This window comes from Vidua chalybeata, chromosome Z, assembly GCF_026979565.1.
Source record: "Vidua chalybeata isolate OUT-0048 chromosome Z, bVidCha1 merged haplotype, whole genome shotgun sequence".
NCBI classification, from domain to species: domain Eukaryota; kingdom Metazoa; phylum Chordata; class Aves; order Passeriformes; family Viduidae; genus Vidua; species Vidua chalybeata.
This window is the reverse complement of record NC_071570.1, coordinates 9497213-9509907: the sequence shown is the minus strand read 5'-3', so window position 1 is coordinate 9509907 and position 12695 is coordinate 9497213. Positions and strand designations below refer to the sequence as shown.

At 36.4% G+C, this 12695-nt stretch overlaps 1 protein-coding gene and 1 long non-coding RNA gene across 3 annotated transcripts in view; both read right to left on the bottom strand.

The window, feature by feature from the left end:
• The window catches only part of SHC3 (SHC adaptor protein 3), a 51084-nt gene that overhangs the window by 23337 nt on the left and 15052 nt on the right, over positions 1-12695 (bottom strand). For both annotated transcript variants that reach the window (XM_053932723.1, XM_053932722.1), the window contains exon 2: positions 12167-12237. In XM_053932723.1, coding sequence (XP_053788698.1) covers positions 12167-12237 — 71 coding nt within the window. The remainder of the gene's footprint in view (positions 1-12166; positions 12238-12695) is intronic.
• LOC128782393 (uncharacterized) lies at positions 4915-8932 on the bottom strand. Its single transcript, XR_008428761.1, has 3 exons — positions 8062-8932; positions 7339-7489; positions 4915-5430 (listed from the first exon to the last, which is right to left on the bottom strand). It is a non-coding gene; the product is annotated as an uncharacterized LOC128782393 (long non-coding RNA).

Sequence of the window (12695 nt, the reverse complement as noted above, 5' to 3'; positions counted from 1 at the left end):
TTAGCTTTCCTCTAAAAAGGAAAATGTTTCCTCACACTATTAAAAAGACCTTTTCTCACTGTAAATTAGAATATTGCTCATAATACCATCTTTCCAGTCTCACTTTTGTACGTTGCTTAACACCTTCTTTTAAAAAAAAGTGTTTCTTTTAATGTGAGAGTTAGAAAGCATAATTTTTTTTACTACTATACTATGCACTTTTCCAGTCAGAGCAAATCCACCAGGATTTAGATAGTATCAGAACCCTAAAATACTTTTGGTAATATGTACATTCTATACAGTACATGGGATGTACAACATTTTAATTTATACTATTTCAATACAGTCTGAGTAGTTTATTAGTGGCCTTACATTTATATTAGAGGGAAAATCATTGCCTGAAACAATTTTTTTTCAGATTTTAACATTGCTTCATTCTTCCCATCACACTCAGGTTGACTGAAAGAAATGTATGTCCAAAACTGATTTGAATCTTTACCCTTTCACAGAAGAGACATTCTACATCACAAAAACTCTTGAAATCATACTTCTCCAAACAAATCTTACAGTTCCTTTCAGTAATTTAGCAACTTATTATCTGAATGGTCGTCCTGGTCAGTGTTTAGAATTTGCTCCTGTACACACAGATACCTTCCCTCTGACCACTAAGTACAAGGCTTTATTAAGCTTGTCCCACTGCAAGACAGAATGATTTCACAGGAATGAGCAAAGGTGACTCCCAACCTTGTTTAACTTTTTTTTATATGTATTGAAATTAACAGCACATTATATTTAGAGCCAAAACTATGCAAATAACACATATTTTATGCAGAAACCCCCAAAACTCAAAACCAAACCAAGTGACCAACCAAACAATCAACCAAAAAAACCAAACCAGAAAACAAAAGAATGAGAAAAAATTAACTACAAGATAAAGAACAGACAAAATAATCAAAGCCTTGAAACATCATCTAGATAAAGACATAAATGATATTAACTTTATGCCATATGCTATATATTTCAATTACACACAGGATCAACAAGTGAGTCAGGAGAACAATGCCATACACGTATATCAGCATTCAACTTATAATGGCTCAGCAAATGTGATTGATTATATCAGGTGGGAATCGGTAACTGATATATAGTCATGCCTTGTGTGCTCTTAGCTAGGACCCAATTCAAAGTTGGAATCACCTAGAAGAATCACATTTTATTGGTCTGGGGAGATGGGTGGTTGGGGGAATGGAACACACCTTGAAACAGGTTTACAGTCCTGCCATTTTGAAGAAGTGTGAGATTTATAGCGAGAGATGGTTAAAAAATCTTTCAAGCACACTGTCTTTTCTTCAGGTCTAGAGGAGAGGTAGTTTGCCCCATAACTTGTCCTATGCTTTTTTTTTTCCCCCATCTACATCTGTTTAATAAAATTGCGTCTCACTACAAACCCTGCCTTGCATATGCACTCAGACCATTATAGCTACAACAATACCCCATATCACAGTTCAGCACCTGTATTTAGTTCCCACCTTCACAACATTTTTTCTACTCCAAACAAGTGTTTTAGTTAAAGAAATTACTAGATTTTCTTACAGAGCAAGTAAAAAGCAGTTCATTTAAAAGAACATGTCTGATGCATCTTAGAAATAAAGCACAGCAAGCATTACACAGTGATCACCATAATACTGAGACAAGGGTTACTCCTGAAAATGTAACCAGGGAAAAGTAAATAGTACACCTCTCAAAAGAAAAATTCACCAAAAATGCTTTTCTTTGACTCAAGAAAAACAGGCAGACATCATCTTTTACAGAGTCATCCTCTCTGGCTACTGAGCTAAAACTTGTTGTTTCCCATCTATTTCTTCTGCTGAAGCAAATCCTTTGGAGGTAATAGAATGGGAAGTTCAGGCCAGTGGCAATCTCCAGCCCACTTCAGTCTTTCAGACCCATGCCTCTTGCTTCACTAGGTGTATCTTAGCTTCCCAGGCATTTTGACTGCAAGTTGCTCTCACAGAGACATTATGAACACTTGTCATCTCTTTGCCTCTTCCAGTGATTCAACAGGTACATTGAGATACCTTGTAGGTTTTGCCTCTCACAGAAAGGACTTGGATTTCTAAGATATGTGCTTGAGGGATAAATTAGTCTGTAATTTCCTTTCTCTTCCTATTTGCCCCTGTCATATTCTCTCTCTAGCGACAGCATGGAACTTACAGAAAGACAAGGGGATTTTCAGGCCACTGCACTCAACAAAAAATGTGTGCAATCTTGTTATTTTTCTAGGGCAGGGTTGGATCTTGTAGCAGTTTTGCTGCTACCTCTCCTATCTGCCAGCAACCTGATAACTAGACATTGTGTGTTACTCAATAGATTCATCTGATTCAAGGACCTAGGATCAACCTCAAGGTGATCAAAACTGATACTTGAGATAGGAGAGGAAATAACTAGGTGAAAAGGCTGAAGCCCAGGGCAAGGTTTCACAAGGCAGCCTTGACTACTTGCATGCCCCATCTTGGCAGAGCACAGAAGACTTAAAAAAAAAAAAAACTAACAAAAAAAACAAAAAAAAAAAAAACCAAAAAAAAAAAAAAACCACAAAAAACCAAAAAAACCAACAAAAAAACCCCAACAAACAACCAAAAAAAAAGAAAAAACCCAAAACAACCAACAAAACCCCCCACCACCACCACAAAAAAACAAAAACAAAAACAAAAACAAAAAAACCCACAACCAGGCTACACATCCTCTCACTCCGTAAAAAAGCACTATACGATTTCCAGCTGTCTTCCCTTTGGTAAAATATCTTGGTTTTACAGAACTCAGTGTTTCCAAAGGCTGTGGGAAGACTGAGAGTCTTTTGGTTTTGAACCTCTGTGAATACTAAATGTATTCAAGCAACTGCAGGGTTCACATTAACAATGCTTTTAGTGAAAATGCTGGGAACTTCAGAAAACATATTCATAGAGCAATTCTGTGTAATCAAGGTCAGAGTGTCCTGGCAGCAACTCTTTACATGCCCTCAACAGAAGGTACAGAACTTTTCCTGCGTGGGAGTTAAGGAGTCTAAAAGCAGTATTTGAAGAAAATAAGGAGAATAAGGACGACTGAACATCTGTCACTGCATTGAATATGCATTTTATCCAAGGGCCACCAAGATGCTTAGAGGGATGGAGCACCTTTCCTATGAGGAGAGGCTGAGAGAATTGGGATTGTTCAGCCTTAAGAAGTGAAGACTATAGAGTGAATTAACATGGCCTTCCAGCAGCTGAAGGGAGCCTACAAGAAAGGTAAAAAGAGACTTTTTACAAGAGCATTTAGCGATAAGATGGGGGGACTGGCTTCAAACTGAAATGGTAGGTTTAGTCAAGATATTAGGAAGAAATTCTCCACTGTGAGGGAGTCAAGGCACTGGAATAAGTTTTTGACAGAAACTGTGGGTGTCCCAGGCCTGGAAGTGTTCAGGGCCAGGTTGCATGGGGCTGTGAGCTACCTGGTCCAGTGACAGGTATCCCTGCCCCTGGCAGGGGATTGGAACTGAATGGTCTTTACAGTCCCTTCCAACCCAAACCATTCTATGATTCTGTAACAGTTCCCGGATCAGATAGCCAGATAGCCTAGTGATGTGGAAAGTACGGCCTAAAGATTTCTTTTCAGCTTGCACTGCTAGGTAGGACAGGGTAGATGTAACCATTTTTTTTTTTTTTTTTAGCAAATCAAATTTGAAAATGCTTCAGCAGCACAAACACCTTATCTATAAATCAAGCCCAGGACCAGGTATTGCCACTAGGCTGAGCATGCCATCACCTGACTTGTTAATGGAAACACTTGCCTAAGGAAGGCAAAAACAAAAGTTCTCTAAATATCTGCATGGCTAAATATTGCACAATTTGGGAAAGTTGGATGTGATTACATTTGCTTCCTTTCTAATAACAAAAATATTTGACATAGACACACATTACACCTTTCTAAGCCACATCCTGCTCCATTAGCCAGGCTCAGATGAAAATCAGTGCAGAGTTCTGCTGATCTCTTGTAAAATTAGTTACTGTGCTGTCTGCAGTAAGGACCGCATGCTGAGTTCCAAATCTGCCCAAGAGTATTTTCTGCTTTGCAGATGATCATACTGTGGAGTAATTTTCTTGGCACAAAACATGTTGTGTATTTTGAATATAATATCAGCATTCAACTGCATTCAGTAAAAAATCGGATTTTTCTGAGGTTGACCTATACTGCTTTAAAGTGGCTTGACATCTGAGAAAGAAAAAAGGACATTTTAATTGCCATTTAGTTTCATTAAAAAGGCTAATGCCCTGGTATCATTCATAGCTTTAGTGATATTTTATTCTGTTATACAATGTAGTCCACTCAGGAAGTTCAAATGTGTTCCTCTATGAAACATCATCACATGAAAATATTCTCCAATTTTTGATTGTGCTGTCCCTGTTCTTAATTAATATGATTTAATTTATTAAACCCCAGAATTCTGAAACTCATATTTCAGGGAAATTACATACACGTAGAAAAAGCACAGATTTTCTCAGCATATTTGGAAAAAGTAAAACCATCTCAAATAATGAGATGAGAAAATGTGACTACATTTTAGTCTGAAATGTTTTGTATCAAAATATTTAAAACCTACTAACACTCACTTGTTAAGATATTCTAGTGTCCTGTAGTTCCCGAGTTTACTTTTCCCCACCTCAAAAGCTTAGGACTTCACAGGTTGAAAAATAGACAGCAAAAGACTGACTTTCTAAATGGAAGAACTTTCAGAAGGTTCACAGTTATTTCTTAACAGTACTAAGTTCCTGTCAATTTTAATCATTATCAAGTATTGTAGCAGTATTTGCTGAGAAGAAACAAAGTCTGTACTAAATTTAAAAATAACTTGCTTCAGAGAAAATAATTTAAATAAAAAGAAACAGAGACCAAAAATACATTTTTAGAAGTCTGTTTAATAATTTATATATTTTTTGTTCATTTGCAAAACAGACAAAATGAGCATGCGCTGTCTGAAGTAGCACAGGGGACATTCACAACCTCTGAAGACTAAACCAGTATTTGACAGCAGATTGACCATGTCTGGAGGATGCAAGGCCAAAGAAGTAGCAAAGGAGAATGAATCAAGGTTATGGAAAGAAAGGGAAGGCTAACTGTGGTGAAGATGCATCTACTGCCACGAATCCAGAGTACCATGCAGCAGCACCCCTGAAGGGAAACCCCCACAGAAACTGGTGCAGAGACCAAGTCATGCCATTTGTTACCATCCTGACCGAAGGGAAGCCTGTCTTCATGGGAAACCTGGAAGAAAACTTTTGTGGAACAAGGTGACATCAAGCAGATGTGTCAAGCAAGCTGATGTCACTTGTAGAGCAAGGAGACGACAACTCTTCTTTTTCATCAGCTCCCCTTTCCGTTTCTTCAAATGGAGTTTTCTCACATGTAAAAAATCTAAAAGCAGAAAACGAAAGGAAGCTGGCCAACTTAATTTTTGGTTTACTGAATAAACTTTACACACTTAAGTGGTTGGCTTTGAATACCACATCATTAAATATGCAGTATGCAATCCATCTAATAATAGTTATTCTTATGCTCCTGCATCTTTAGTGATTAATCACCTAATAGAAACCAATGCACTTTGAAGGACTCTTTGGTTTCATTGGCAAAGAAACTCTTTATCCATTGGCATGCTCAGTGTTCTGTTCTCAGTATTTACAGACGATCTAACTTTTTAAGGAATATTTTATACAATTTCTGTACAATTTATACCTTCTTCCATAACATGCAAGTAAGTTTCAGAAAACCCAGTTTCATTCATCAATAACATAGAAATCTACCTGATCTTGATGATTTCTTCCAATACAAAAGTTCTGAACAATGGTCTTATTTTAAGAAATGTAGAGTGAAACTTGGTTATCCTACTGGCACACCTTAACTATATCTCTTAACTCTGCATGCATACACAGCTTTGTTGAACATAAAGTAAGGGTATATGAAACCTTGGTTTTGAATGTAAAGCTACAAAACCTTCCTTATAGACAACCTTCTAACTGTCAAGAATATAGTCAATGACACCAAAAATACCTTAAAAAAGTACTTTAAGGTTTACATCTGCTAAGTAGCTCAATCCCTTAATGTCTTTTATGACCTTCAGGCTTTTTTCCACTCAGCCTGCTCTCTAGCTACTGTCCTGGTCAGAGAAATGAAGAGAGAAATTAAAACTGTCTTCTGTTGCAAAATCAGGTTCATAGTAATCTCCAAACTGGTCCCAGCCTCAGGTCATTTACTAAAGTATTTTCTCTCAAAGAGTAGATATTAGCAGATATATCAAAGGCAGACAGAGGAAACTTTACAGAAGTAGAGTGAAAATATTTAATCTAACACATATTTTTCTCTAATGCCTAACTGGCTTCATGTTTAAAGGACGACTTTGGAGAGATATATTACAAGAGCTCTGTGTAAGACAGATGACACTTTGTAAATATCTGGGCTGTGTTTGCCAAAAAGGACTGTTCAGCGTTGATGAAGTGTCTTGTGTGACTGGACATGTCATGAGAACAACACACACAAATTCCTTGTGCCATCAATTATTTGTGTAATCAAGCTGCCAGGTGCTGTTAGCAGAACTTGAGAGTGTTTTGGTTTCCAGATTTCTGTCAATTGTTAACTTCATACTGCAATTTGCATTTAAAACATCTTAAGACCACTCTGCTTCAGATCCTGCATCTGCAGACCCATGAGGAGTCACCATCTTTCTGAAAATCCAGGATACAGTGATATCTGTCACTGCTTCCCTGACTATTTGGCTTCCAACTTTCCACCTTCCCCATCCTCCAAGAGGTTCTTTGTTTTCTTACAAAGGCACATAGACTGGGGGAGCTCAATTAATTGCTCTCATTCTGGCTTGGCATTACCACATATTAGTAAAATTATTCCAAATATTAGGTAACAATTTCCAACGAATACTGCATTGAAAAGGAAAGATTCCAGTCTTAGGCATACAAAAACCTACCCCATTCTATTCTACCCTATTCTATCCCATTTCTGTGCTAATAATAGCTTAACTAGCAAATATAAATTACTCTCGAACTACCAGGCACTCTAGCCGTTATTGTCTCGCTCAGAGGTATGCTGTACAAATTATAAGGATGTCTCCATCCACTTTTGAGACTTTTGCTTCCTGGTGAACCAAGTAGCAGCTAGCACCTCATGCTTCCCACAGCTTTGACTCTGAAGTAACTGTGCCCACCTCTTCCTGCAGCTGCAAATGGTCTATATGTTCTGCCATCTCCTAACACCACCCCACACTCAGAGTTCACATGGAAGAAGGCAGAGATAAAACACCTTAACTTAACTCACCTTTAAGCATGACAGCATGTTAAGGAGGACACTGAACACAGAATTCACTGCAGATAACAGATTACCTATCTGCCTTCAAGAATCACAAGAGGCACATTCTTGCTTTTCAATGTCTTCCACCCTTTTCTTCAGTGATGCTTGCTGACAATTTCTGCAAACAACACAGATAGGGGTGAAACACTGCATCAACTAAACTGCTTCATATTGTTTAGCATTGGACTCAAATACAACTCTAACATTTGGATTTCCACCATCTCTCCTCCAGGGATATTGCCATAAATGTATTTGGTTTAATAATTTTATTAATAAAGTTCAGGCCTCAAATTTGGAGAGGAATATTTTCCAAGTGGTTGACCCCAACAGAGGTATGTATTAATGCAGAGTACTGGGATCAGAGTTTGGATTTGGGTCCACTGCTCATATGAGGTATTTCCAACCTCTGACCTATTGCTATTAAAACAACATGCAACGTCATATTTTACTTGGCACGGGAAGGTGTGACTTTATGATGCTGCATGCAGTAAACTGATGGCATTCAATTAAATGTCAATGAACATGCATCCTTGTAGTTCAGACTCAGATGTTCAACAAACAGTGCGTGCAACATCTAATTGAAACCAGTGCATGTCACTCATGCATACAACACAAATATAGCTTTAACAATAAGCATACAAACATATTACATGAACTGCAAACACTGCACGTGTTGCAAAAGAATTTTACCTGATTTTTAACATTTGTTTTTACAAAAAGCCTGAAGTTTGGCCAAATCCTGGCCAAAGAAGCTTAAGAGTGGCCCCTTTCTATGACGATGATGGTAGGTTTCGGTTGAACTTTAACCACTTTCCACCCGTGGTTAGCTCAGTAGTCTTGTCTGCTACTCCTCCTGTTCCTCCACTATGTTGAAAATTAAATGCTTTTGTTTGTTTTACTGCCCAAGAAAGTCATCTTGGCTTCACATGTGTTACAAGAATTATCACTGGATAATTAAAGATGCAACACGTAGATTCAGCTGGCTTTCATTTTTCATTATGTGTAACAGCTGACCGTTGTCTGGCGCATCCTCTTATTTGCTCAAGGATTCACATGATATTACATTCATTAAAGGAAAGAATAAATACAATACAACTGATTAATACTACTCTAGTTCTTCTATTTCCTGTAGTGAGAGAATCTTGAGACTTCATATGTGTAATGATAAAGGCAAAAACCAATTAGAAATTTTACATAACTGTTCATTTTTCCTTCAACTCAAAATGAGGGCAGTAATACCACTGCAAGGAACCACCAAGGTTATTAAGATCTGATGAAGAATATGCCAAGTGAATGTGTTTGCTCACTGCTGTCACATAAAGATAAATATATTGCTGCAAGTTTTAACATTATATTGTACAAAAAATGAAAAGGCGAAACAAATACAAGTTACAGGATAGGATAGGTAAGACAGCATTAGATGCACAAGTTGATATTTCACAGGACTGCAATAAGGAAGGAAAGGTTGCTGACCAAAGTATTTACTCTGGGGCTTTGATGCAGTTCCTGAAATTGAAGCCTTCATTTCTCAGATATGCCTGTGCATGCACACTATATATATACTTTCCTAATGCATTATAACAGCTGTGATTTCAAAGCCATTCAAATTATCTACACAACCTTTTCCCATGAATTTCTTATCTCTAATTCACCAGATAAGTGGAAATCTCAGTCCAATTTTTAAGTAATTTCTAAGTGCTCACTCAACAATTTAAGTGCCATTTACAAGCACTAATTCATTTAATCATAGAGTTGTCTGTGACTGGGACTAACAGTTTGTCTAAAATAACACCAGGAGTTTTCAAGCAGAGCAGAAGGTTACATCTTACCCTGCCATTACTGAGCCCCACAAGTTTTTTTCTTCTAGGAACTGATGCTGCTTATTTTATTTTTGGGGATTTGTTCATCCTCAAAGCTGACAGAGACATAAAGTGACATATGGAATAACTTGAAGGCAGAAAACAGGCAAATTTAGGATTTCTAATAACTGACTGCTTATGTTTAAGCTCTGCAACATGGAGAAAAAGTAAGGTTAAGAAAGGAAGCAGGGACAGGCATGTGATACAGTGCTAGAAAGGGAGTAAGTTCTTTGTATGTGTCAGACATGATGCCTACTTATTAGGAAGAAATGCATCAAGCTTTCACAATAAGTCAAGTAACTTGACTCATTTTTTCTTTTTTCTTAATCATACTTAGTAAATACTCCATAATGCCAGAAGTCATATCAGTCCAAGACAGATCACTTTCTTCTATGACTGGTTTTGAAAGGTCTTGAAAAAATAACAGATCCAACAGGTGTGATGCATGCAGTAGGATAATTTTATGAAGTTGTGGGTCAGAAAGGGATCGCAGCTGCTGTGACATCTATTTCTCTGGTTAGAGGAAACAGCACAGAGAGGTTTACACAGAGAAGCTTTTACTTCAGCTATGGACCTTAGCTCCTTGGCTGCTGCAGTCACAGCTAACACTACAGACCTAAGCCTTGGCCACACCACATCAGGAGCCATCAGGCTACCAGGACAGTTTTTTTTTTTTACTGGTGGAAAGCTGCAGAGAAATCAGCAATGGATATGCCTAAAAATACATGTATGATGTAGTAGACATAAATGTAACTTTCAGGTGCTTTTATTTTATTTGTAATCAAAGGGCTGCACAGATGATTTGGTACCAGATGCCTTCTTAAGAGGAAATTGGTGCCTGTAATATCAGAACATCAGCCTTATTAATTTAGTACATACTTTGAGGCCTACGTTATGTTTCTTAAAATACACCAGTAAATTAACTAGCATGTGTGAATTCCAGCAATTCCTTAATGTTTTCTTAATAAACAACACGCCTGTATGTGAAAAGCTACATAACAAAGCATGTGAGTACTGAAAACCTAGGACATAACTAGGGGATTCCTAGAGCCAGATGAATTAACGAAATGCAGATTAAGATTCTAGGTCCCAATTCAAAAGCTACCTAAAAACCTAAAAATTTTAGATCAGAAACTACATTACAAAAATTATGAGATTTCATTGTTTTATGATAAATAGAAAACCGTAAAAGCAAAATAAAAAGCAAACCAGGAAGATACGGCTTCCTGCTTGAAAAAAAAAATATTCTGTGCTCTAGATATAATTAGAGGAAGGTGGAATAACAAAATTATTTCATGTAGTGATATATGCTATAACTTCAACAGAAAAAAAATACAATTCTAAGTTTGTTTCACGGTAGAAGCCAATAAACTTTTAGGTTTTTTACTGGAGGAACTACAAGGCAAAGACATTTTGTTTACATAGACCATATTGCTTCAGATCACCAAATATGCTTATGTATTCATGTCAGAGTAGTGCCTTTAAGCTAGAAAGTAAGAAAAGTACAACAATATTACAATGAAGGCATACAGTGAAGGAAACTGTGCAGAAAAATTAAGATGAATTGACTTCCACATATAGAAAACAAATCAAATAATTATCACAACTGTTTCATAAGCCAGTATCACTGAATTTCCAAGTGGTAAACATAAACGTACCACCTACACTGGAACTACAAGTCTGCTTAGATATGAAATAATTTTCAAAGGTCATTGCTGAAATACATCAGAAATGTACATGATACGTTTCTAAAAGTACAGTAGGTGAATTATCAAATGCCTCCATAGTCAACATTGTTTGAAAAATGGGATTCTGTCATTTATCTGTCCTTTGGCTTCTATGCCTCTCATCAGTGCAGCATCTTGATAAATCAATGGTTAACTTTTTGTGAGGACTTACATGACCCAATTCAAAACTGCTGTATGCAGGTGTAACTCAAAGTCAATGCATATAGAGCATATGATTAGCATCCAAGCCTAAAAACAAGTGATTTTTCTCATTCAATAAAAGAAATGTTTAGCTGTTTATGGTATGATATATGGCTTACGACAGATTTATTTATTATCAACTGTAAGATGCCTCAAAGGGTTGAAATTCAAGCACTGTATCCAGTCATATCACTTTATATGTGTTTCTTTGAAAAGGATTTCTTTATCATTTCAATTCCAGAGTTTGAAAAAGTAGTCTCCAGTTGCTAGAAGACATCATTGCTACATTCCTCTGAAATCAATGACTCAGATTTTCAAGTGAAAATGCCTGCAAAACACCATTCCTGTAGCTCTCAGAAAATATTTTTCATAGAAAAAAATTAATTCATGGACATTTCTACTTCTTTAGTCTTGTACTTATATACTGCTCTTACAAAAATGCAATTATACATTTAAAGGAACTGCCATAAGAACCTCATACAAGCTTATTGTTTCTTACACACAGTCTGAAAAAGAAATAATTCTTTTTTTTTTTTTTTTTTTTGTCTCTGGTATCATTGTGGTGATATATTTTCCTTTATATTCTTTGTGCATATAGTTATATAGTTTATTAGCTGAAAACTTTTCTTAAGAAATTACTATAAAACCCATAAGCATGGGCTCCAAACCAGCTGCCTAGATTAATTTTGATATCATAGATTTTAAGTATATTCTAATTCTCACTGGTTTAAAAGCCATTAAATTGGTACCCAGATAAGTTCTTTACTTGGCATAACGAACAGACAAAAATTTTCTAAAGTAGCTCTTGGCATATCAAAAATCCACAGAGAAAATAGCTTTTTAAGTCCCGCTGAAACTGTATTAATAATAATCACATGAGGGATTTACATGTAAAAGCAAAATTTAAAAGTGGACTTTACCATGCATTTTGCCATCTTTCTGGCCATTTCACTCTGGGGACAGAATTCAGAAGTTACTTTAAAAAAGCATAGTTGTACAAAATCTTACCTTGCCACCTGCATTCTAGTACTGAAGTCAAGAGATCTCATTGACCGTAAGACTTCTATACAGCCCAAGTACTGTAAGGAAAAAAAAAAGAGTTGGAAAATGTATTATAATTAGGCTTGAGTTCTGGGAGAAGTGCAACTAACCATTAAAAGGCAATGTGTAATTCTTATTTTTCTATTTGATTTGTCCTATGTCTAAAGTAGGTTGTTATGATTATGCTGTTCTATGTCACAGATTTGTTCCATAAACATTTGTTTTATTTAAGTGTCACATTTCATTCAACATATAGTTTTATGTTTAGCCTGGTCACTGTAATACACTCAATTTATAATGCGTTGATGTGCCTTTTTTCATTTCCTTCTATCTTAATTGGTCCACTTTAGATACATTCAAAGTAAAAAATAATGTTAATGAGAAAGGAAGTGTGGTAAAGGGAATTTATCTGCTACTGGTTAATAGGACAAAGTTATTTAAAAGGGAGAGAACTAAATCCCAGTAAAACAAAAAATGCAGCTTATAACAGGGAAAG